General features: G+C 40.0%; 1 protein-coding gene across 1 annotated transcript in view; it reads left to right on the top strand.

The window, feature by feature from the left end:
• The window catches only part of SPTBN4 (spectrin beta, non-erythrocytic 4), a 338,530-nt gene that overhangs the window by 44,533 nt on the left and 266,167 nt on the right, over positions 1-27,830 (top strand). The window contains exons 11-14 of the mRNA XM_053721767.1: positions 39-197; positions 298-600; positions 1,358-1,508; positions 14,410-14,723. Of these exons, the coding sequence (XP_053577742.1) occupies positions 39-197; positions 298-600; positions 1,358-1,508; positions 14,410-14,723 (927 nt within the window). The remainder of the gene's footprint in view (positions 1-38; positions 198-297; positions 601-1,357; positions 1,509-14,409; positions 14,724-27,830) is intronic.

Below are 27,830 nucleotides of genomic sequence, written 5' to 3'. Positions count from 1 at the left end.
AGAGCATGGGGCTGATAACATGGTGTTTTGTGTTCCAGGCTTGGACGCAGTTGGAGAAAGCAGAGCATGAGAGGGAAGTGGCTCTGCGTACTGAGCTTATCCGCCAGGAGAAATTAGAGCTTCTGTCCCAACGCTTTGATCAGAAAGCCGCCATGAGGGAGGCATGGCTCAGCGAAAACCAGCGGCTGGTGTCACAGGTAATATATCATGGCTGCAGAAAATCTGTTAAGATACCGGTACCAGATGTTTAGAACTTTGGTATTTAAATGTGCTAGTGGTGGTTTTCTTTTTGTGCAGGATAATTTTGGTTATGACCTGCCAGCTGTGGAAGCCGCGATGAAGAAGCATGAAGCTATTGAGGCAGATATATCATCCTATGAAGAGAGGATACAGGTAGTGGCTGACTTAGCTCAGGAGATGGAGTCTGAGGGATATTATGATATCTGTAGGATTTCAGCGCAAAAGGACAACATCTTGCGACAGTGGAGCCTCTTGAAGGACTTGCTGAGTGCCAGGAGAGGAAGGCTGGAGAAGAACTTGGCTCTGCAGAAGATCTTTCAAGAGATGGTCTACATGATAGATTGGATAGATGAGATGCAGGTAATGAACTCATAAAGGGGCCCCACAGAAATTATGGACATGACTATGAGATAGTTGTCACAAACATTTCTGGAGAGGTTACACTATAGAAAAGGAGTCACCCGTCTTTCAGATATAGTCCTACAGAACAGAGGCCAAACAGCTCAGAAAGGGGTATAAAACTAATGTAGATATTTTAGCAGTAGAGAAGACCATAGACTGCTCACCTCTAATAGAAACGTTTATAAGAATGAGTTCCACTCATCCATCAGAGAGGTGTCTATAAAAGAGATATCATACTTTTATTGAGATCTTTGCTAAATTTGGGAGGTTCTCATGGGTTCTAAAGCAACATTGCATATGGGATTGTATTGCTCTTTGATTGCCAGATTGTCTAGGGCAGGGATACACATTTTCCCAAAGTTGCACGCAAAAACATTTCATAGGCATTTTATACTACCTGCGGCTAGTGTCATACTATGTATTACGTAAGAGAGTTTTTTTTAGAATATTGTCACCAATTTGGGCACATGCCGTAAAATAAGGTTCCCTAGCCTGGGTATCTGATACCATATTAGCGATGATTTGAGTCAAGAATAAAATAGGCTTTAATACAAGAATGTCAAGGACTTTGATACCAAATGATATAGAGTGTGATACAATATACAAATAAGCTTTAATATAAGAATGTCTAGGACTATGATACCAAATTATTTAGGGTGTAGGAAGTGATACTTGATTGTCTTAAGTTCATGTTTCTATTTGATGTTTCCCCAAGGTGACAATGTCATCTAAAGATTTTGGTAAGCACCTTTTAGAAGTTGAAGATCTTCTGCAGAAGCACAGCCTTCTGGAGGCCGACATCTCTGTGCAGGCGGAACGGGTACATTCGCTGAACCAAGCTGCGCTGAAATTCACAGAAATAAGTGGTATGTGATTATAGAGGCTTCTGCAAATATAAGACAAGAAACAGAACTGAAACAATATTAATTTGCACTCCATATATAATATAGCATCTAATTAATTAATAGTGTAACAAAGTATAACATTATGGGTTTGGGCATATATCAAATTTCCTAGAAATGATCTAAATTGATCTAAGAATATTACATCTGTAGGTCTTGCAGGTCCATCTTGTCAAATGCAGGCTGGTTAGTTTGTTTTAAATTCACATTGCGCTTATTAAAATGAAGGAAAAAGAGATGTATTTCAAACTAGAAACGTACGTAAGGTCAATTATGCTGAAAATAGCATTATTTGAATGTAAGTTCTTCAGAAAAAAATATTGCTCCTTGTCAAACTTCCATGTAAGAATTTACATTATTGTGAACCTCATTTCTTTCCATGGAGGTAGGCTTACAGCTCGCTTTCTGTAAGTTCTGCCCATGCGAGGGTTGGCGTGATGTTTTTTTCGCCATGCTGACGGGTTTTAGATCATTCAGCAAAAAGAGAGAGGGGAAAAGGAGACTGAGGGCCTGATGATTTAAAGCTCTCGTCTTAGATGAGATGATCTAAAATGATCCTCCGGCACTGCCAGATCCCTGATAAGATTCTAGAAAGGCAATTTTACTATACTTTTCTAAGAGGCCATCTATGCATTTCTATATGTAAAGGAGAGACCAATCCAGTGCAACTATAGCACAACATGACAAGGGGAGTTTTGTTACATTTTACATTTTGTGCTTTGTATTTTTTTTTTTTAGTTTTAAAACAAGCTTATTAAGAATGACAAGAGAAACAATCAACATTAGTCAATACACACTGTTTGGTAAGTCATTAAGCAAGGTCTTATGTACAATACAAGATAACAGGCTTTCCCTCAACAGTTCCAACAATAAGAGTTTTGTACAAATGATCAGAGAGAAAGTACTGTAAATAGAGTGGTCCGAAAGTTCTCTTTGTCTCTTGCCTTCTTAACTTTGGGAACAGCGGTTGTGATTTGACTTGTTTTCGATGAGCTAAACAGCTCATGGTATTATATAAATAATGTAATCAGCTAAAACATAAACTTAGGAATTTGACATCAAGTATTTAGACAGGTTTAAACAAATTTGTTCTCAGCGCGCTTGTGTCATGCGGGCTGAGGACATCCCAAGGTCTGACGTCTTTGCTCATGGCAAGGAGTAACCAAGAGCAGCAACTCTTAGTAGGAAAGGGAAAGTCGCAGCAGGACTCTTATAGTAGGTGAGGAAAGTCATATTAGAGAGATGGAAATGGGTAGTAGGAGAAGAAAAAAAAAAAGGGGGTGGAAGAGGGGGGAGGTGAAGGGAGGTGAATGGAGGGGAAAATTACACAGAGGTGTTTCCCTATCCTCTTTTCTCTATTTGGCTGATTGTGTCAGGGTTGTATGAAGGGGGCGTCATCAGTTTTTTACTCTCCCATGTAATGTCATCATTCTCGTGGGTGGCGAGCTTTCCTTTTAAAGGAAGTGGTATCGCTCTAGCTTGAGCACGGTCTCCCACTTTGTGGTTTCCATTCCTGCACAGTCGGGACTTGAGGAGACTTCCAGTGTGCCCGGAATGAGCCCTTCGCGCCCTCCCAACATTGATAAGGAAGAGTATGTTGCTTATCCACAACCCACGACTTTAGGTAATTTCGTGGAGATCAGGTATGTAGGTTTGGGGGGTATGATGAGTCCGAGAATTTTTGCTCATTTCTCCCAGCACCTCCTCCCAAAATGGCCTTATTCGGTGGGGCAGTGCCACCATATGTGAAGAAGAGATCCCTCCTCTCCGCAGCCTCTCCAGCACCTTCCGTCTGTGTTAGGGTAAATCTTCCGCAATCGTTGAGGTGTTAGGTACCACCTGCTAAGTAGCTTATAGTGCATCTCCAGCGTTCTCGCTGAAACAGAGGCCTTCTTGATCTTTTTAAAGATCTTCAGCCACTCCTCAGTGGAAATATCCACCCCCAACTCCGCTTGCCATAAGGAAGCATATGACGGGAGGCGGTACCCCCCCTTATTCAGCAGGAGCTGATAGAGGGTGAGAGATTAAGTGAGTCGGTGTCTGCTGCATAGTACACAGTGTTTCATAGAGTGTTCTGCGTCTGGTTAGCGCATCTCGGTCTTTACAGGTGTTAAAAAAATGCGTGATCTGTGCCATCCTGTACCAGGACGCAAAGATCACTTGGTCCCACTCTGCTAGCTCCTCATGTGTTATGAGCTTATTATTCAAGAGGACATTAGAATAAGCAGTTCCAGCTAGAGTATAAGCTGTCCCTACAGCGCGTCTTGGAAAGCTCCATTCCCAAGTCAGGATTATCCCGAACAGGGGTGTTTGGTGATATACGAGTGGACACAAAGGTGCCCTTCGTCTAGGACCCTGTCCCACACTTCAGGGTGTCGTTAATCATTGGATATAAAGAGAGCGAGACTGGGCGGTTCCGAGCAGATATCCAGGCCAAGGCTCCAGTGTTGCCACGCAGTGAGATATCATTGTCAATTTGTATCCATAGTTTATCGTGGGAGTTACGAGACCACTCCACTATCCTCTGAAGGGAATATTGCTCTTTGGTACTCTCTTAAGAGCGGAACTCCCAGTCCGCCTCTCTCCTTTGGCATATATATTGCGGACTTTTCGAACCCTGGGCCTGGTTCCGTTCCAAATATAATTTTCAATACCTGATTGCATGCGTTGAAGATAGTGGGATGCGAGACCCGCAGGGTGGTCTGCCATAATATAAGAATTCTAGGTAGTGCGTTCATTTAGACCACTTCCTATTCTTCCTAACCCAGATATTGATTTTTTTTTTCCAGTTGGATAGGTCCCCTAAGGATGTCGTCGCAGATTTTTTTATAATTGAGGTCAATGATTTCCGGGGGTAACTGGGTGTGACAATAACACCTAAGTATTTTGATGTTGTGTGTTGCAACTCTTATGGGGCAGATTGCAGTTGACATAGCAAATTTGTCCGGGGGGTTCAGTGACGTTTAAGATTTCAGATTTCAGGAGGTAGAGGCGAAAGTTCTACCTGATTCCATATTCCCTAAAGTCTCGCTAGGGCCGCGTCTAAAGATGTGGCCGAATCCGCTAATGTTAGCAAGACATCGTCAGCTTACATTGAGAGTTTATGTTCAATGGCGCCCACGCTCAAGCCCCCCTTACTTGCCGAGTTGGCCCTAATCTTATTTGCAAGGGACCCTCAATCGCGAGGACGAAACAGGAGCGGGGGACGAACAGGTGACAACCCTGTCTTGTCCCAATCTTGATCAAAAACTGACTCCGACTAGGTCGCCATCACTCTTACACGCGCGTTCGGGTGGTCGAGTAAAGGGGGACATAGACAACATTAATAAAAACCAGGTCCGAAACCGAATCTGCCCAGCGTGCAGTTGGATAAACCTGCCAGCTAACCCCGATCTAACGCTTTTTCCGGTCAGTTGTGACCGGGTAAGTGGCCAGGTTATGTATCATGGGCGTTATGTTATTAATTGTTGCAGTTTGAGGGTGTTGTCCCTAGCTCTCGGGCAGGTACAAAAGCCTACCTAGATCAGCGAGATTAGCTCAGGGAGGAGTCTATTCAAAGTGTAGCCATAACTTTCGCCAAGATTTTCACGTCAGAATTGAGGAGAGAAATAGGCCTGAAATTTTCAGACCTATCAGGGGTCCTTCCCAGGCTTGGGTTATTACTGCAATATACGCTGCTAACATTGAGCCCGGGAGCCCAGGAGACTCCGATAGGGAGGCAAACATGTTTGTCATTTCCGGGACAAGGATATCAGAGTAGAGTTTGTAGTATTTCAGACCAAATCCATCGGGTCCAGGGCTTTTGCCCGATGGAAGGTCTTTGATAGCTTTCTGAACCTCCTCTGTTGTTATTGAAGCTCAGGTGCCTCCTATCTTCCTCCGAGGTCACTGGGAGGTCAGTGGCCCGAAGGTAGTCACGAATGCCCTCATCTTCTCGCAGGTGTGTGGGGAGGGCCTCCCCTTCCCCCGCAAGGTTGTCCAGGTTGTATAGAGATTCGTAGTATCTCCTGAAGCCTGCAGCGATAGAGTCTGCATCTACCCGGGTACTTCCATCCGCATCTACTATGTGGTGGACGTAGGTCTTTACTCTTTTCCTGGCTATTGCCCTGGCGAGCAATCTCCCAGGTTTATCGCCTTGTTCGTAGTACAGCTGTCTCAGCTGAAGGGCTTGCCTTTGATAATCCTCTTGGTAAGAACTGCAGTAGATCCTTTTCTGACTGCACTTAGACGCGTTATTCCCGTTTTCGTCATGTGGGGGAACTGTTTATGATATTGTTCTAAGTCTTCCACTTGCTTCAAGAGACTATCATATCGCTCTCTCCGCATTTTTTAAGTCTCGCTTTACGCTCTATCAGAAGGCCTCTCATGGTGCACTTATGCGCTTCCCATATAATGGGACCATCTATTTCTTCGTTTTGCGTTTTAAGCGGAAAGAATTCAATCAGGGACTTTCTAATGTCCGCGCCAAATACAGGGTCATCTAGGAGCGTATCGTCGAGTCTCACACACAAAGGGAGTGATTGGCGTGTTAGGCCATTGAATGGAACAACCCACTGGGGCATGATCAGACCATGTGATAGAAGATATTTTGCTAGTTTTAGTGATGGTTAAACCTATGGAGTCCGTGAATAAATAATCTATCCTGGAGTATTTACGGTGGGGGTGGGAGTAGAAAGTGAAGTTTTTGTCTGTTGGATGGTGTGTACGCCAGATGTCATGAATCCCCAGGTCTGCCAATGAGGCGGACATCCGCTTAAGTGTTTTGTGCGGGGCACTGGAGAGGCCATTGGAGGGTATCAAGGATGGGGCTAAGAGGTGCATTAAAATCTCCTCCTAGGTACAGAATTCCCATTTGCATTTCAAGGACTTTTCTAGTGACCTTCTGAAGAAAGAGGTGCTGAGAGGTGTTCGGGCAATATATGTTGGCCAGTGTTATGGGCCTGCTGTGTATGGTGCCCGTGAGTACTAAGAATCTACCCTCGGGGTCACTGTAACTCTTTGTAAGTTGAAAGGGTACTCCTGCACCGAAGAGGATCCCAACTCCATTTTTTTTTTAGAGGCCGATGCAAAAAAGGCCAGGGGGTATTGTCGGCTGTACCATTTAGGTTCGTGTGCAACTACAAAGTGCGTTTCTTGTATGAAAATTATGTCCCCGCCCATTCTATATAAGTCTCTTAACACTATAGCACGTTTGGAGGGGCTATTTAGTCCTTTTGCGTTAATTGTTAGGAGTTCTATCGGATGTAATTTACATCTAGTGCTTCGATTCGCCATGATCCCCCTGGAGCCCTATTATAGGTCGGGTGGAGCAGGTGCAGAGGGAGGTGGGGGAAGGTAGAGGGGAAGAGAAAAAAAAAAAAAAAAAAAAAAAGGGGGGCAAAAGATAGAGCAGGAAAGGTTAGAAGAGAGAAAAAGAGGAAGGTCTTGCCAAGCAAGACAAGAACAACAATTATTGAGTATTGCCTATTGTGAACTGTACAACAAATTTGAGAGCAACAGAAACAGTCAATAACAGCTCAACCGTAAATAAATACTACAACAACTACTTTAATATCTCAGGGGTAGTTGTCCCTGTGTGTATCGCATGGAAATATAAACATTTAACAGAATTTGTAGAAACCTAACTGACCCTTAGTTTCTAAGTAAGGTTATTAAAGTGCTCTCCCTATGCTGTGAGCAATGATGTTATCTGTAGAAGAATCCTACATAACTGTGCTGCCGTCTTATCTCATTATTAGTTAGCATCTGGATTGTCCCTTACAGTCGGTCTGTTAGTGTGTTGGTTATGAGAAGAAAAAGTGTAGGGCGGTTAATGCAGTATAGCCTATCGGGTACTATGTGTTGTGAGTAATCAATGAGAACCAACTCCTGTTCATTTTGCTGTTCCCTATATTGGGGGATTTAAGTAGCTGTAGTCGGGCAAATGAAGGTATGCAGGAATGCTACAACAATATGATAGCTACTTCCATCAGGCTAAGGCGGTTCTGTCTGTGAGCATATTAATAACAACACAAGAAGATTAAACAGTAGTATTAAGAACCCTACATGATTTACATTGCCGTTCCATCCTGCGGTTAGGTAGTTCTAAGTTATCTCTTACATTCATTTTGTTGAAGTGATGGTTAGGTCGATGCATCATGATATATTAGCCACTATGTGTTGTTAGGCACCTGGTAATAGCCAACTTCAGTGCATTTTGCTGTTCCCAGTATCAGAGGATTTAGGTAGTTGTTAGCCCAATCCTCTTCAGGCTGTCTGTCAGGGTTATACAATTCTATTGGTCTAGAGTTAACCTTTCGTGTGTCATTAAGTCCCCTATCTCCTTATATAAGCATGTTTGTGCATCAACCTTGTATCAGTGAAAATTGAGATAAAGGTAAATAATTTGAAGGTGTATGCGGGGGAGAGCAAACAGAGAGCATGTAGGAACACTATCTCAGTATAATAGTTACAGCTATTAAAGTAAGGCGGCATCATATATGGACATATTTTTTTTTAAAAAAACATAACATACAAGTAATTCAAACAGTATTAAAATAACTTGTTAAATACGACCTGAAAGTTCTTCAGAAGAGCATAAGGAATTAGACATAAGTCCAACAGGTATCAATGCTTTTACAAGTCCGACAGGAGCATCCTAGAAAAGGAAGAGAGAAAGATAGAACGCAAGTTCTGGAGTTTTTTTTTTAATCTTTTTATTTCACCCGTGGTGTTGCTGGGCATCTCCATTGTCCATGTCGACAGGAGCTCTGCGTGCAGATTCCTCGTGGCGTGGGGGTGCAATAACCAGGCCCAAGGCCTGGCTAAAGCCAGGAAGGTCTTCCGGACATCTGAGGGTGTATGAGACATTATTTTTTGTAGCAATAAGACAAGTGGGGAACCCCCATCTGTATGTGATCTTTTTATCCTTCAACACTGAGGTAATATATCTCATGTCTCTCCGCTTCTGTAATGTTGTGGGACATAAGTCCGAGTACACTTGAACTTCCGTACCTCTGAAGGTGATTGGGTGCCTTGTTCTTGCCAGTTTGAGTACTTCTTCTTTGTCCCGGAATGATAAAAATTTTATTATTATGTCCCTGGGAGGGGCCCTATTTGGCGGCTTTGGGCGCAAGGCCCCTGTGTGCTCGCTCTATTTGTATATCCTGTGCCGTGGAATTGTTTTTCAAGTGCCTGATAAAATCTTGAATGTATTGTTGAAGTTCTGGGGGATCAACCCTTTCTGGCACTCCACGGAGACGCAAATTGCTCCTCCTGCTCCGGTTTTCTAAGTCTTCTATACGGTCCATAAGAGTCTGAACCGTTCCTTCTTGTGCTTGCAGAAGACTAGCTTGGTGCTGCACATCCGAGTTAAGTGATTCCTGTTTTTCTTCCACCTGTATAACTCGGTGATTTAAGGCCCCCATGTCCCTTTTGAGTTCCCCAAACATGCTTTTAAAATCCTGCATGGCATTTTTAATATCCTCTTTGGAGGATAAGTGAGAGATGTCATCCTTTGTGAGATAACTGTGTGGATTCATGCTGGGTCTGTGCTCGTGGGTCTGAGCCGCTGTAGATGGGCCTTGTGGGTCCTGGGCAGATTTATTAGAGGATTGAGCAGGGTCAGCTGGTATCAGGTAGTTCTCCATTATAGAAGGCTGTGAGCTTTTGGGAGGTTTAGTGTTTCTTTTGCTAGACATTGCAGGTGTTAAGTCTCAGTTTTCATGTACAGAAACTCCTATGGCCATAAAGTAAATACCTTATCTTGCACAGGGTTTAGATGTAGCTGCAGGAATTTGTTTATCTGGGGTTATCTTCTACGTGCAGAGTGTCTGTGAGCTTGCTCGATTAATTGTATTAGTGTGTGGGGTTCATATATAGCCTATTCTCCTTTTCACCACTGTTTCTTTTTATGGACTTCCCTGTGTGTCTATTCGTGTGGGGCAATAAATATCTCTGTTTCTGGTGCCAATAAGTCTTATTGTTTGCCCTTATTTACTTTCGTGTCCCAGTTTTCAAGTTTATATGGCAGGGCAGGGATGCGACTGCAACCCACTTCTAGCTAGCAACACACAGGCCCAAGGCCAGACTCACCTCCACTCCGCTAACTGTCACCTCTCTAGGCCGCAAGATCCCTCCACAGGCTGATGATTCCGGTGTGCTGTGGGTTCTGAGTGTCAGCGGTACATAGGCCACTTGCTCCGCTATGTTCCTGAGGTCACGTGATCGCGGCCTTATCACCGCTAATGGAGGAGGATTTTCGCGGCTCACCCGTTGATAACCCGGTGTCACTTCAGGGGTCACGGGTAGGTTTTTGTCCCGCAGTAGTGTCCGTGGTGCCCTCCTGGTGTATGTTTCTGAGACCACGTGGTCGCGGCCTTATCACCGCCAGTGGAGGAGGATCCGCGCGGCTCACCCGCTGATGCCCCGGTGTCACTTCAGGGATCCAGAGCAGGTATTTCCCCTGCAACAGAGTCCGTGGTGCTCTCTTCATATACTAGCACTTGGGGTCTGTGTAGCTGCCTGCTCCACGGTCAGGTCCGGTGCTCGTTAGGCGGGTCCGTTTTCTCTTGAGTAGGCAAGGGGCAAAACTCACCCCCTCCTTCCAAAAGTGACAGTTCTTGACTCCCAAGGGCTATGGGATCAATATTTGCACTGGTGATGGCTTAAAATGATGATGGGTCAGTTAGTTTTTAAGCGATACTACACAAGGGACTACAGAGCTCTATTAATCAGCAGCCATCTCGGATGGTGGCCAGACTCCGCCCCCTTGTGCTTTGTATTTTATATTACTTTACACTTTAGATTATGTGGCCCATTTATCAAGCTACGGATGGAGCTTGAGGGCCCATGTTTGCAGGCTCACCAGAAACACCAGTTATGAAGCAGCGGTCTAAAGACCGCTGCTCCATAACCTGTCCGCCTGCTCTGAGCAGGCGGACAGACATTGCCGCAATTCAACCCGATCAAGTACGATCGGGTTGATTGACACCCCCCTGAGCTGCTGGTGCAATGCTGAATACGGAGAGCGTGTTGCTCTCCGCATTCAGCGAGGTCTGTCGGACCTGATCCGCACTGACGGATCAGGTCCGACAAACCTTTGTTAAATAGAGGCCTATGTCCTTTAAAGGGACAGTCAACACCAGAATGTTTGTGTTTAAAAAGATAGATAATCCCTTTATTACCCATTCCTCAGTTTTGTATAACCAACACAGTAATAATAATAATAATAATAATACAGGTTTTACCTCTGTGTTTCCCTTGTATCTAAGCTTCTGCAAACTGCCCCCTTATTTCAGTTCTTTTGACAGACTTCCATTTTAGCCAATCAGTGCTGACTTCTAGGTAACTTCACGTGCGTGAGCTCAATGTTATCTTTATGACACACATGAACTAATGCCCTCTAATTGTGAAAAACGGTAAAAATGCAATTAGATACTAGGCGGCCTTCAAGGTCTAAGAAATTAGCATATGAGCCTACCTAGGTTTAGCTTTTAACTAAGAATACCAAGAGAACAAAGCAAAATTGGTGATAAAAGTAAATTGGAAAGTTGTTTAAAATGACATGCTCTATCTGAATCATGAAAGTTTATTTTGGACTTGACTGTCCCCTTAAAAGGGACAGTATACTGTAAAATTGTTTTTCCCTTAATGTATTTTCAATGACTAAAAAAGCAGCAGAGTATAAAATGTATGAGAAATTGCATTTTCAGGTTTATTTGTGTATATGAAGTAGCTGGTTTTGTACTTTTAAACCACAACCTATTGAATGGGTTGAGCTTTCAGGTAATATCAGATCTCATTATGTTATCACGTTTATGTACACAAACTTGCTTCCTTATCTTATATCTGTTTGTAAACCAAAACTTAATACTGATGTTGAAAAGTGCTACTCCATATACAGGCATACATCTTTTTATTGCGCTTCACTTTTATTGCGCTTGGCAGATATTGCCATTTTATCAAATTGAAGGTTTGTGGCAACCCTGTGTTGAGCAAGTCTGTGTGTGACATTTTTCCAACATAAATACACATGAATACACATATATACACATGTAAACACATAAATACACATGTAAACACATATATTCACATGAATACACATATATTCACATAAATACACATATAAACACATGTATACACACAAATACACATAAATATATAAATACACATGAATACACATATATACACATGTAAACACATAAATACACATAAATACACACAAATGCACATAAATACACATGTAAACACATAAATACACATGAATACACATATATACACATGTAAACACATAAATACACATGAATACACATATATACACATGTAAACACATAAATACACATGAATATACATATATACACATGCATACACATATATTCACATGAATACACATATATACACATGTAAACACATAAATACACATATATACACATGTAAACACATAAATACACATGAATACTCATATATAAACATGTAAACACATTAATACACATATATACACATGTAAACACATAAATACACATGAATACACACAAATACACATGAACACACAAATACACATGAATACATAAATACACATGAATACATACATACACATATCTACACATGTAAACACATAAATACACATGAATACACAAATATATACATGCAAACATATAAACAGGTCTCAAAATTTCCACTTGCCCACTAGCCATTGGCGATTGGAAATTTAATGGTGGCAAGTGAAAGTTAGTTAGTGAATGTTGAGTCTGAAGTCTGGTGGCTTGTTGTAAGTAGCATAGGTGGCACATTGTATTTGCAGAATGTACATGCCTATTGCAGCACTGACAAACACACTATTATCTAAAGCAGGGATGGGGAACCTTGGCACTCCTGATGTTTCAGATCTACATTACCCATGATGCTTAGGCACTCTGAAGTCCAGTTGAGCATCATGGGAAATGTAGTCCTGAAACATCTAGAGGGCCAAGGTTTCCCATCCCTGATCTAAAGGGATATTATAGCCTTGAAAAGGCAAGGATATGTTATACCTCTATGGCTGTGGGGACCCCATTAGTGCTTAGACTGTTACTTCTAAGAGGGTAAACGGGGCAGAGAGAGAGAGAGAAAGACTGGATAGGAAATGTGAAAGTTGAGATGAAGGTAGAGTTAAGAGAGAGTGGAGTGAACAGACATGAGAGAGGGGAAAAAAAGAGTGTAAAGAGAAGATATGGCCTGAGAGAGAAGGGAGAGGGTAAAATGAGAGAGAGGAGAGAGAGATTTATTACTGTATGTTGCATTATTTAATGTAGTATGGTATAAAAGAAGTAGTGGGTGAGATGTGGGTGGAATTAGAAGTGGCAAGTAACATTTTGTCCTGGCTAGTAGCTTAGGTCTTGAAATTTTGAGCTTTCACATAAATACACATGAATACACATATATACACTTATAAACACATAAATACACATGTATACACATATAAAACATAAATACACATGAATACACATATAAACACATAAATACACATGTATACACATATATACACTTATAAACACATAAATACACATGTATATACATATATACACTTATAAAACATAAATACACATATATACACATATAAACACATAAATACACATGTATACACATATATACACTTATAAACACATAAATACACATGTATACACGTATACACATATATACACTTATAAACACATAAATACACATGTATACACATATATACACTTATAAAAACATAAATGCACATGAATACACATATATACACATATAAATACACATAAATACACATGTATACACATATATACACATAAATACACATGTATTCACATATATACACTTATAAAAACATAAATACACATGAATACACATATATACAGATATAAACACATAAATACACATGTATACACATATATACACATATAAACACATAAATACACATGTATACACATATATATACACATATAAACACATAAATACACATGTATACACATATACACTTATAAATACATAAATACACATGTATATACATATATACACATATAAATACACATAAATACACATTTATACACATATATACACATATAAACACATAAATACAAATTAATACACATATATACACTTATAAACACATGCATACACATGTATACACATAAATACACACATAAACATATAAATACACATGTGTACACATATATACTCATATAAACACATACATCCACACGTATACACATATATACACATATAAACACATAAATACAAATAAATACACATACATACACATATAAATACACATGTATACACATATAAACACATAAATCCACATGTATACACATATAAACACATACATACACATACTGTATAATACGCATACTGTATATACACATATAAACACATACATACATTGAACACCCCCCCCACCCAAAATTAACAGTTCAATACCTAACTATTAGGCTTTGTTTATGTAGAAAAATATAACTTGAGGTCTTGCGCTTCCTGCTAACTTAGCCCAATTAAAAGGGCATTTCCTTGGAAACAATAGGGGATGGGCTTTAATGAGCAAAACCAGCTATTTCAAATAAAAAAATAATCTTAAAGGAACACTTTACCATACATTTAATACTGCAGCAAGTATAAAAAGTAATTTGGAACTCATTCAGTGTTTCTTTAAGGCTTGTGTTAGGATTGGGAAATGATAGATGACTTCAATGTCATCTAAAGGGTAAACATTGCAAAGCCAAGCTTTCCGCCTTGTGTATAAATGTCACTACTACTTTTGCTGTTGTGTATAATTGTAGAAAACTTCCAGAAGTCAGATTGTAGCTTGCGGATTTGCGTAAAACGATGTATTGGTGAATACCCACACGCTCTAATACCTAAAATTGCTTCTCAGATTATCAACCCTGTGACCCACAAATTATCCAGAATCGGGTGGAACATGTTAAGCGTTGCTTGGAGGGTCTGCACCAAATGGCAGAGAAGCGCCGAGAAGAGCTGGAGGAATCTCGTCGTCTCTGGTGCTTCCTACAGGAAGTAGAAGAGGCTGAGGGTTGGATACGGGAAAAGATGCAGATCTTGTCTACCCCGCAAAGTTACGGCAAAGATCTGAGCAGCGTCCTTCGCCTTCTGAGCAAACATAAGATTCTGGTGGGCGAGCTTGGAGGGAGATACACCATGCTTCAGCAGACCCTACAGAAAGCAGAGCAGGTCAGTCTAAACGCATTCACTCCTTTAAAGCTTATTATCGAGCTAGAGAGCTTACAAAGTGATAGTCATTGTATACCCCTATCAATGTACCCAGCGCTACGGAATTTGGAGGCGCTATACAAATAAATGATAATAATAATAATATAAACCACCCCCCCAAAAAAAAAAAAATTGCGAGTCACACACAGCATACAATTTTTTAAAAGTTTCCAATTTACTTCTAATATCAAATTTGCTTAGTTTCCATAATATTCTGTGTTGAAGAGATACCTAGGTAGGCATCTGGTGCACTACATGACAGGAAACAGTGCTGCCATCTAGTGTTCTTTTAAAAGGATAACATTCTTGCAAAACTGCTGCCATAACGTGCACGCTCCTGAGCTTACCTCCCACTTTTCAGCAAAAAGATACCAAGACAGAGACACAAAATTGATAGTAGAAGTAAATTAGAAAGTTGTTTTAAAACAGCATCTGAATCATGAAAATAATTTTTTTTTGGTTTCATGTCCTTTTAAAAGACCCTTTGAGTGCTAAGCACTTTCTCACCTGGGTGCTAAGCTGTTTTACGTTTTTTTTTCCAGATCCCCAAGACTTACACTGTTGGGAAGTTTAGGCGATTACCTTTCCAACGGTGGGTCTTGTGGGTCTGTAGCTGTTTAGATGTCTGAGATACAGGCTTCTAAGCAGCATGCCCCCCTGCTCCTATACTTAACATTGTGAATGTTAAATAAAGTTGCGCGATGACATCATCACGTCACCGCGCATAATGTGAAGCCCCGGCGATGCCTGTCACTATGCAGGCCCAATCGCCGGGGTAGGAGCGGGTGGGAGCCCCCAGATCTCCCTCAAGGTGGGAGAGTGCTCATGACGGATCTGATCCGTCGTTAGCACCAGAGTGGGAAACTCTGCAACGGCTCAAAGCCGTCGTTAGCACTCAAGGGGTTAAACACAACATTTTATTTGCCATAAATGAATGACTCAATTAAAATGAAACAACATACATTCATTATTTATTTTGATTTCTTTTGCTGTAAAACATTATTGTCTGAAACTCCCTAGGGCTGCGTTTCCCAACTCCAGTTATTCATGACATCTTAACTAGTACACAGGTGAAAGAATCAGATGAAATGTGAGAGCAGGTTAGTTACCATGGTTACTGATCAGCGGATTATTTCACCTGTGTTCCAGTTAAAGGGACATTCCAGTCATAATTTAAATACACATAATAGAATTATATCTTTGAATAGAAACCGAATTGCAATATAGATGTATTGGCAAGAATGCTTCTAGTAAAAAGTTATCACTGTTTTAGCGTTAACATTTTTCTCTGCACGTGCATGTGAATTTAGAAATAGGGAACTAGCAAGAAATCGGCTGACTTTGTTCAATCAAAGCAGTACGCAGGCAGGAGGTTGCCTTTGAGCGCATAGTGTGTCTGCTATTCTGATATGATTTAGATTGAACCGACAATGAATGTGATATATAGTTAACCTATTTATACATGCTACTGTTTACCTATATAATCTAATATCACCCCTCCCCTAGTCCACATGGCCCTTATGGTTTTATCTTTTGACACCTAATTTGGAGTATTTATAATTAAGGGGGGTGGAAGCTAAAAATACTCATTCTATTATATAAAAGGCCAAGTGTGTTTGTCCGAAGCTGTCATGCGCAGTAGAGACAGCACGAGGACAAACACACCTGGCCTTACCTGACATGCTGTTGCTGTGAAAGTGGGCATGGCCGGGCGGGAACATGGGTGTGCCGGGGGGAAGAGAGAGAAAAAGAGAGGGGGGGGGGAGAGAGAAAAAGAGAGGGAGGAGAGATAGAAAAAGAGAGGGAGGAGAGAGAGAAAAAGAGAGGGGGAGAGAGGGCAATAGAGAGGGGGAGAGAGAGAAAAAGAGAGGGGGAGAGAGAGCGTGCAAAAGAGGGGGGGAGACAGAGAGCATAAAAGAGAGAACGCAAAAGAGAGGGGGAGAGAGAGAGCGTAAAAGAGAGGGGGAGAGAGAGTGCAAAAGAGAGGGGAGAGAGAGCAAAAGAGAGGGGGAGAGAGCAAAAGCAAAATAGAGGGGGAGAGAGGGAGCAAAAGAGAGGGGGGAGAGAGAGAGCAAAAGATAGGTGGAGCGAGAGAGAGCGCAAAAGAGAGGGGGAGAGAGCACAAAAGAGAGGGAGAGAGAGCAAAAGAGAGGGGGAGAGAGCAAAAGAGAGGTGGAGCGATAGCGCAAAAGAGAGGGAGAGAGAGCGCAAAAGAGAGGGGGAGAGAGAGAGCAAGGGGTGGAACCGCTGTACTGCAAAAATTGGCCCGTGTGAACAGGCTTTAGGATTAGTCTGTATAATAAACAAATATGCAATAGACAGGACAAAAATTCTAACACCAATAAGGATATTGGTGTTATAATTTTTGTCCTGTCTATTGCATATTTGTTTAATAAAGTGTTTATTTTTAACTTCAATATATATTTGATAAGGTAGTGTCTAATTCAACACTGATTTTTTCCCCTAATCTCCCTATAATTACAGTGATTCAATTCACACCTACGGATTTGGGTATTGATTGGTGTAGAGTACTGGTAGCAATGGCAGGCTACTTATCCTCTACAATAGATTTAGATAAATGGAAACAAGAAGCTGAGAGAATATTTACCCTAAATGTGGGAATGTATGCCCACAAGCCACTAACATTGAAGAGGCTTTTAAAAGTATAGCGAAAATAATGAAAAAAGCAAGTGAAATCCTTTTGGGAGGTTTTCAGTCTAGAAAGTTATGTTAAAAACAAACTTATCCCCAGGGGACTACCAATTCAAATAACACCCTCCTTCCACATCTCAGATGAAAACTTTGTACTAAGATGGCAGGAAATACTTACACAGTGCTCTTTAGATCTTATGAAGCTTACCTTAGAATATGAGAGAAAACAATATGAACAATTAACTCATCTAATAGATGAGGCCAAAGTTCAAACTAACAAATTTACCACTCACAAAGTGTCAGGGTTTTTTCCCTGTTTTGTTTGCCATGTGCTGCTGGCAGCCATTTTACTCACCTCTCTTCCTGACTTGGTGCATTGTGGGGGATGCTGCTCAATTCCTGCACTTCCTTTTATGGCCAAACTGCTGTGCATCATCCATGTGAGACAGGATGCAGTCTCAGAATTGTGATGTCATCACTTATTATTTAAAGGGCCTCTGTTCAGTATGCTTTGCCTTTGCGTTGTCTGAGACCTGTTTGTGAGAGTTCCTGTGTATTACCTGGCTGCCTGACGTCCTTCCTGGTTCCTGATCCCTGGCTTGTTCCTGACTCTGCTGTTTTCCTTGTTCCTGATTCCGGCTCGTCTGACTATTCGCTTTGGCTCCTGACTCGGCTCGTCTGACTACCAGCTCTGGTTTTGATTCCTGGCTTGTTATTTGACTTGTGGACCTTTTATTATTTTTTGCTATTAATAAAGGTGTGATTATTTTTGCACTTCTCGTCTCAGTCTGATTCCTGGCACCCTGACACAAAGATTTTGAAGCATTAGCCTTAAAACTGAAGTTTCATATTGATAAATTGAAAGAATAATTAATTGAAGCTAAAAATAGAAAACTACAAAGAGACTGGTCTGATCACCAAAAAGGCAACATATATAAAGTAAATAAAAAAACATAGAAACTTTAGATACACACATGACCCAAAGAATAACAAAATCACAACCTCTGATAATTCCTCTACAGACTCTGAACCCTCAGATGAGGAAGTGGTACAAATATCTGCAGTAAACCCAATCACTGCCTCTACAGAACCCTCAATAACGAGTTTTTTTTTAGAGAAAGATCTGTTCCCCCCAAAGAGAACAATAAGAACAAGACAGCAAAACAAATCAAAACCACCAAACAAACAAAAATAATTTAAAAAGATGACTTACAGGTCATTAATCTAACAGACATTGCCTTAAAAAAAGGAACATTATACCCTTTTATCTAAAGGATTAACTTTCATACCTACTCCCCATCATGATTCCTTCAATTGGATTAAAGATACTCACCTTTTTGCCAGAAAATTGGCATTACACAAATTTCATAAGACCTCAAACATTAACTGTCTAAATGACATGGGTATCGAAGAAGAAGACCATGAAATGGTTAATTTAATGCTAAGATTATTAAATGAAAATGACAATACAGCAGATACCATGAAAGGTAGTATAGTCAAACCAAAAAGTAACTTCATGCCAGCAAATTCAAAATACCCGTCTATTGAAAAATTTGTTTCCTTGGTTACTACAGAACTAGAAGGACTCACAAATAGAACTAAAACTAAAAATAATTTAAGCTTTAAAGAGAGAAAAGCCAAGACAGATCTGCAGAATAACACAGAAATAACCATTAAATATGCAGACAAGGGTGGCAACATGGTAATAATGAGCAATACACAATATGTTAAAATGTGCGCAGACATTCTGGATAACATAGAAAATGATAGAGTCCTCAAATTAGATCCAACAGAAATATTTACCAAGGAATTGAAATCTATCTTAGACAGAGACTTTGGTGAAAGACTAATAACTAAAGCAGAATACCAATTTATGTGTAACATGACCCAAAATCCATAAAAATATGAAAGAACCCTCAGGTCGACCCATAGTCTCTGGGAATGGTTGCCTTACAGAAAACATAAGCATTTTTATTGATAAAAAACTAAGGAACTTTGTGTATACTCTAACATCATATGTACAAGATACAAAGGATGTCTTAAAATTCTTGGCTGACATCATAGTAAAGAAAGATACCGTACTAGTCAGCATTGACGTCGAAAGTCTATACTCAAATATTTTGCACGTCTTAGGCAGGGAATCAGTTCTATATTTTCAAAAATCAGTTAATCCAAAAGGCAATGCAGAAAATGAATTCATCATCGATTTATTAGACATTGTACTAAAACATAATTATTTTTTGTTTAATACACGTTTTTTATTTGCAAAAAAAGGGGACAGCAATGGGCACATGCTGTGCCCCGACATGACATTCGGTACATCGATGATGTACTTATTTTATGGACGGGAACAAGAGATGATTTCGAGAATTTCATGCTGTGGCTAAATGATAATCCTTATGGGATGAAATATACTTCTACACTAGATGAAACATGCATCTCCTTTTTAGATTTAGAAATAAGAAAGGAACAAAATGGGTCTTTAAATACAAAGCTTTATAGAAAAGAAGCATCTACTAATAGTCTCCTACAGTGGGATAGCTTTCACCCTTAAAGTCAAAAGATGGACATCCCATATGGACAATACCTACGAGCAAGAAGTAATTGCAGCACAGAGGCAGACTTTGAATCTGAGGCAAGTGAACTAAGGCGAAGATTCAAAGAAAGGGGCTATCCAGGTAGATGCCTAAAAAAAGCTTATCAGAGAGCGAAATCTCTAGATAGATCATCTTTGTTGATTAATCAACATACAACGAAAAATATATCGACAGCAGAATTACAACCTATGAGAATAATAGGCACTTTTGATGATAAAAACACCACCATTGGGAATATCTTCCAGAGACACTGGCATGTGCTCTAGGAAGATGAAGATCTCTTAGAGGTGATTACTGAGAAGCCAGTGATAACCCATAGAAGATCAAATAATCTGAAAGATATCTTGACTAACAGCCACTATTCACAAGAAAAAACAAGAACTTGGTTACAAGAAACCAAAGGTTTCTATAAATGTGGTCGGTGTCAGGCCTGTAAAAATATGGCCCCTACAAAAATCTTCACACATCCAAAAACAGATAAAAAATATACAATTTCTGACTTCTTAAACTGCAGATCACGACGTGTGATTTATGTGGCTATGTGCAAGTGTCCTCGAATATATGTAGGCGAAACCTCTAGAGAACTACGTACTAGAGTATTAGAACATATAGGCGACATTAAATGGAATCGTAGTGTGCCTATAGCCCAACATATGAATACTGTACATCAAGGACATAAATATGAGATTCTTTTCTTTGCAATTGAGCAACTAAAACTTAGAGGAAGAAGGGGTGATATTACTAAAATGCTTCTGCAAAAAGAATGCAGATGGATTCACAAACTGCAGTCGGCTGCACCCGAAGTCCTGAACGAGGCCATTTCCTATAAATGCTTCCTCTAAATTGTTCCTTTTACCTGTTGACAGGGATTCTGACCTGTGTCTGAGTGACAAATGATGGACATTATAACGCTTTAAACATTTATGACACTTAAGATACGATTAAACCCACAAGTATAGGTAAAAAATGGATAAAAGCGCCCCTTATTTGTATGAGACTTTTGGGATAGATATTAAAGTGACTTAGATGAATGTAACATGTACAAGTACTGGGTTTTGAAAATTAAGATCACCCCAATTAAGGATTTCAAATTTTTCATTAGGCAGATATAACGTAAAGATACATCCTATGATCGATGGCAGTATTAACTGCAGACTAAAATGACTATGTGGTTTAACACTTCCGCAAACTATACTTAGTTACCCTGACAACGGATGGGTATAAGTAATAATGATTGATGCTGGGCTGGCCCTTAGCCCTGACGAAGTCACGTACGAGTGACGGAAACGCATCGGGCGTGGCCTAGGGGAGCTCTTGGGTGACTTGGTGTAACAACCATTGATAGCGGTTACAATTTATCGCATTAGAAACTTAGTATCAGCAGTGGTTTAGGAATCCCTTCATAGCGTAATAGAGCTGTAAATAGAAGATTAGTACGTATAGATTAACCTGATACACTCTCGGTACACAAGCACTGATGGGAGATTATAGTTGAATAGTATTTACTGCAATAGCCTATACGCTGGGAAGCAACTTTTTCCAATCATAGTATTTATGAGTGAGATACACTTTACACATTTTAGTATTTGTACCTCAGTAATGAGGAGTAGCTTTTCCATTTCTTATGTCTGATAAAGATGAATAGTGTGACCGTTCTATAACGGTCTATAAGTGTCACTCATACTCACTGATTAAGTGAATGCTGCATGAACTTTGATGCAGGTGAATTTAGAAATAGGGAACTAGCAAGAAATCAGCTGACTTTGTTCAATCAAAGCAGTACGCAAGCAGGAGGTCGCCTTTGAGCGCATAGTGTGTCTGCTATTCTGATATGATTTAGATTGAACCGACAATGAATGTTGTTACGGTATAACCCGGATACCAAGGGTTAATACCAGATGAAAGATGTCCTGAATATGGGATCAGCAACTCACAACCCAGCTAATTCCCCCCTCAAACATGAGACCAGGCTCCACATTGAAGGTTAAAACAGAATGCACTTTATTGAAGGCTATATGCCCAGTATTTATGCAGGTCTAACCCCAGATGGGGGGTTGAAAGAATATTGTACATTAGATAGAGGGAAAACGCCCTCTGACATGCCACAATAGAATTACATTACTTAAACAGATAAGCAAGTTAAACACAAGACACAATTGAGCCCTTCTTATCACTTGGGCGTCTGCTCTCTGGATGTGATTAAACAATGTGAACGTTTATCACTAAACTTAATTACAGTACACAATAGCTGAGGCTAGCAACCTTGTCTTTAGAAAATAGCTTCTTAAAGCTGAACAAAGTTAACTCTTTCAGTACTGACAGAAGGGTCTGTCACAAATGTGATATATAGTTAACCTATTTATACATGCTACTGTTTACCTATATAATCTAATATCACCCCTCCCCTAGTCCATATGGCCCTTATGGTTTTATCTTATGACACCTAATTTGGAGTATTTATAATTAAGGGGGGGGGGGGGTGGAAGCTAAAAATACCCATCTCTATAATACTCCTTATTGGTGTTAACATTTTTGTTCTGTCTATTGCATATTTGTTTAATAAAGTGTCTCGCCTAGATTATGAGTCTTGCGTTAGCCTTAAAAAGCAGCGTTGAGAGGTCCCAACGCTGCTTTTTAACGCCCGCTGGTATTACGAGTCTGGCAGGTACAGGTGTACTGCTCACTTTTTTTCCGCGACTCGAGCATACCGCAAATCCACTTACGTAAATTGTGTATCCTATCTTTTCAATGGGACTTGCATAGCGCCGGTATTACGAGTCCTGGAAAAAGTGAGCGGTACACCCTCTCCTGTCAAGACTCCTACCGCATTTAAAAGTCAGTAGTTAAGAGTTTTATGGGCTAACGCCGTAACATAAAACTCTTAACTAAAGTGCTAAAAAGTACACTAACGCCAATAAACTACCTATTAACCCCTAAACCGAGCCCCCCCCTCCACATCGCAAACACAAATACATTTTTTAACCCCTAATCTGCCGACCGGACATCGCCGCCACTTCAATAAATATATTAACCCCTAAACCGCCGCACTCCCGCCTCGCAAACATTAGTTATATTTTATTAACCCCTAATCTGCCGTCCCTAACATCGCCACCACCTACCTACATTTATTAACCCCTAATCTGCCGCCCCCAACATCGCCGCAACTATATTAAAGTTATTAACCCCTAAACCTAAGTCTAACCCTAACCCTAACACCCCCCTAACTTAAATATAATTTTAAATAATCTAAATAAAATAACTACAATTAACTAAATGATTCCTATTTAAAACTAAATACTTACCTATAAAATAAACCCTAAGCTAGCTACAATATAACTAATAGTTACATTTGTATCTAGCTTAGGGTTTATATTTATTTTACAGGCAACTTTGTATTTATTTTAACTAGGTACAATAGTTATTAAATAGTTATTAACTATTTAATAACTTCCTAGTTAAAATAAATACAAATATACCTGTAAAATAAAACCTAACCTAAGTTACAATTACACATAACACTACACTATCATTAAATAAATTAACTAAATTAACTACAATTAATTACAATTAAATTAAATAAACTAAAGTACGGAAAAAAAACTAAATTACAGAAAATAATAAAATAATTACAAGTTTTTTAAACTTATTACACCTAATCTAATCCCCCTAATAAAATAAAAAAGCCCCCCAAAATAAAAAAAATCCCTACCCTTAAAAGGGCCTTTTGCGGGGCATTGCCCCAAAGTAATCAGCTCTTTTACCTGTAAAAAAAAATACAATACCCCCCAACATTAAAACCCACCACCCACACACCCAACCCTACTCTAAAACCCACCCAATCCCCCCTTAATAAAACCTAACACTAACCCCTTGAAGATCACCCTACCTTGAGACGTCTTCACCCAACCGGGCAGAAGTGGTCCTCCAGACGGTCCGAATTCTTCATCCTTTCCGGGCAGAAGAGGTCCTCCAGATGGGCAGAAGTCTTCATCCAGGCGGCATCTTCTGTCTTCATCCATCCGGAGCGGAGCGGGTCCATCTTCAAGACATCCGATGCGGAGCATCCTCTTCTTTCCGACGACTAACACTAAATGACGGTACCTTTTAGTGACGTCATCCAAGATGGTGTCCCTTCAATTTTCGATTGGCTGATAGAATTCTATCAGCCAATCGGAATTAAGGTAGAAAAAATCCTATTGGCTGATCCAATCAGCCAATAGGATTGAGCTCGCATTCTATTGGCTGATTGGAACAGCCAATAGGATTTTTCTACCTTGAGCTTGCATTCTATTGGCTGTTCCAATCAGCCAATAGAATGCGAGCTCAATCCTATTGGCTGATTGGATCAGCCAATAGGATTTTTTCTACCTTAATTCCGATTGGCTGATAGAATTCTATCAGCCAATCGGAATTGAAGGGACGCCATCTTGGATGACGTCACTTAAAGGTACCGTCATTTAGTGTTAGTCGTCGGAAAGAAGAGTATGCTCCGCGTCGGAAGTCTTGAAGATGGACCCTCTCCGCTCCGGATGGATGAAGATAGAAGATGCCGCCTGGATGAAGACTTCTGCCCGTCTGGAGGACCTCTTCTGCCCGGATAGGATGAAGACTTCGGACCGTCTGGAGGACCAATTCTGCCGGTTGGGTGAAGACGTCTCAAGGTAGGGTGATCTTCAAGGGGTTAGTGTTAGGTTTTATTAAGGGGGGATTGGGTGGGTTTTAGAGTAGGGTTGGGTGTGTGGGTGGTGGGTTTTAATGTTGGGGGGGTATTGTATTTTTTTTTTTTACAGATAAAAGAGCTGATTACTTTGGGGCAATGCCCCGCAAAAAGCCCTTTTAAGGGCTATTTGTAATTTAGTATAGGGTAGGGATTTTTTTTATTTTGGGGGGCTTTTTATTTTATTAGGGGGATTAGATTAGGTGTAATTAGTTTAAAAAACTTCTGTAAAAAACTTTCTGTAATTTTCTGCAATTTAGTGGGGTTTTTTTTCGTACTTTATTTAATTATAGTGTAGTGTTAGGTGTAATTGTAGCTTAGGTTAGGTTTTATTTTACAGGTATATTTGAATTTATTTTAACTAGGAAGTTATTAAATAGTTAATAACTATTTAATAACTATTGTACCTAGTTAAAATAAATACAAAGTTGCATGTAAAATAAAAATAAATCCTAAACTATCTACAATGTAACTATTAGTTATATTGTAGCTAGCTTAGGGTTTATTTTATATGTAATTATTTAGTTTAAAAAAAGGAATAATTTATTTAATGATAGGAATATTTATTTAGATGTATTTAAATTATATTTAAGTTAGGGGGTGTTAGGGTTAGACTTAGATTTAGGGGTTAATAACTTTATTATAGTGGCGGCGACGTTGGGGGCGACAGATTAGTGGTTAATAATTGTAGGTAGGTGTCGGCAACATTGGGGGTGGCAGATTAGGGGTTAATAAATATAATGTAGGGTTCGGCGATGTTGGGGGCATCAGATTAGGGGTTCATAAGTATAATGTAGGTGGTGGCAGTGTCTGGAGCGGCAGATTAGGGGTTAATAAGTATAAGATTAGGGGTGTTTAGACTCGGGGGTTCATGTTAGGGTGTTAGGTGTAGCCATAACTTTTATTTCCCCATAGGAATCAATGGGGCTGCATTAGGAGCTGAACGCTGCTTTTTTGCAGGTGTTAGGTTTTTTTTCAGCCGGCTCTGCCCCATTGACACCTATGGGGAAATCGTGCACAAGAACGTTTTGCCAGCTCACCGCTACCATAAGCAGCGCTGGTATTGAGGTGAGATGTGGAGCTAAATTCTGCTCTACGCTCACTTTTTTGTGGCGAACGCCGGGTTTCTAAAGACCCGTAATGCCAGCGTTACTGTAGGTGAGCGGTAAGGAAAAACTGTGCGTTAGCACCGCACACCATTACCGACAAAAACTCGTAATCTAGCCATCTATTTTTAACTTCAGTATATATTTCATAGCTAGATATGCTCAGTGCACTAGCATTTTAAATACTGCAGCTGCTCAGAGCACTAGTGGGGCTTGTATCATGTCAGCAATTTACAAACGGAGTCAATACCAAATGGTACAAGCACCTTATTATCTCTGAGCAAGTATTGTGTTTAAAATGTTATTGCACTGTGCATACTTAAATATGCTTTTGAAACAGCTATAGCTTTTATTAGAAGAATTTTTGCTAATACAAAACTGAAATTCATCCATTGGTTTCCAAATTTGGCTGGAATATCCCTTTAACCCCTTAACGACCAGCACCGTACCCTTGTACGACGCTGGTCGTTATGCCCTTAAGGACCAGCCTCGTACCCTGTATGACGCTGCTGTCTTGGGCCTCTCTCTGCCACAATCTCGCTAAAAGTAGTGAGATCTCACTATTTCTGCATGCCCCATGAGTGTGGCAGTGCAGAAATAGACGGGCAGAGTTACCGATGCAGAGAGGAATGCCCGGTCCTTAAGGGGTTAAGATATGATGAATATCTGGCCTGTTAAGGGTACTGAGAACTGGAGTTTGGAAAGACTGCCCTAGGGACTCCTGAAGTCAAATTCTGTAGCCTGCAAAATCACTTCCGCCAGCTACATACTAGGGAAGGATTACTTTGAACAGTACACATATTCTTAGTCCTAATTGGCAACAATGAAGATAGTTAATATATGTAGCTGTTTAAGGTTGTTTTCGCTGTAAACTTAGGGCATTAAAGGGTTGGTAAAGCCAAAAATAAACTTTCATAAAAGAATATGCAATTTTAAACAACTTTCTTATTTACTTTTATTACTTACTTTGCTTCATTCTCTTGGTATTCTTTGTTAAAAAGCATATCTAGGTAGGTTCAAGAGCAGTAGTGAGCTACTGGTGGGAGCTAGCGTCTGATTGGTGGCTGCACTTATATGTCGCTTGTCATTGGTTCACTTGATGTGTTCAGGTAGCTATCATTGCTGATCTTTCAACAAAGGATACCAAGAAAATTAAGCAAATTTGATAATAGAAGTAAATGAGAAAGTTGTTTAAAATTGTATGGTCTGTCTGAATCATGAATGATACATTTTTCAATTTAATGTCCTTTTGAAGTAACATAAAACCCAATTTTTTCTTTTATGATTAAGAAAGAGCAAACAATTTTTTATTTTTTTTCCAATTAACTTCTATTGCAAAATTTACTAAATTCTCATGGTATTGTGAGCGGAAGACCATACTTAGATATGTAACGTGCACTTGTCAGCAGCGCTACATGGCAACAAACACTAGTGCTCTTGCATATGTATAACATTATTAAAAGTATTCTTGCAAAACTGCTGTCATATAGTGTTCCAAACACATGCATGCTCCTGCTTTTCAAGAAAGGATACAAGTAGAACAAATCAATTGAAAATGAAAGTAAAATGGAATTAAACAAAACAAAAAAAACTATGTTCTATGTCAATTATGAAAGAAAATATTTGGGGTTTCATGTCCCTTTAAGCCAGACCCCATACTGTTCCACCAAATATGTTTGCTGCCACGTCAATTTATTGGCTCACATGAACAGAGGCCGATAGCCTAATTTATGTAAGAACTTACCTGATAAATTAATTTCTTTCATATTGGCAAGAGTCCATGAGCTAGTGACGTATGGGATATACAATCCAGGAGGGGCAAAGTTTCCCAAACCTCAAAATGCCTATAAATACACCCCTCACCACACCCACAATTGAGTTTAATGAATAGCCAAGTAGTGGGGTGATAGAAAAAGGTGTAAAAAGCATCAAAAAAAGGAATTGGAAATATAATTGTGCTTTATACAAAAAAACATAACCACCATAAAAAGGGTGG

Source organism: Bombina bombina, chromosome 7, assembly GCF_027579735.1.
Source record: "Bombina bombina isolate aBomBom1 chromosome 7, aBomBom1.pri, whole genome shotgun sequence".
Classification (NCBI taxonomy): Eukaryota; Metazoa; Chordata; class Amphibia; order Anura; family Bombinatoridae; genus Bombina; species Bombina bombina.
The sequence above is the reverse complement of the archived record's forward strand: the minus strand, read 5'-3'. Positions and strand labels throughout refer to the sequence as shown.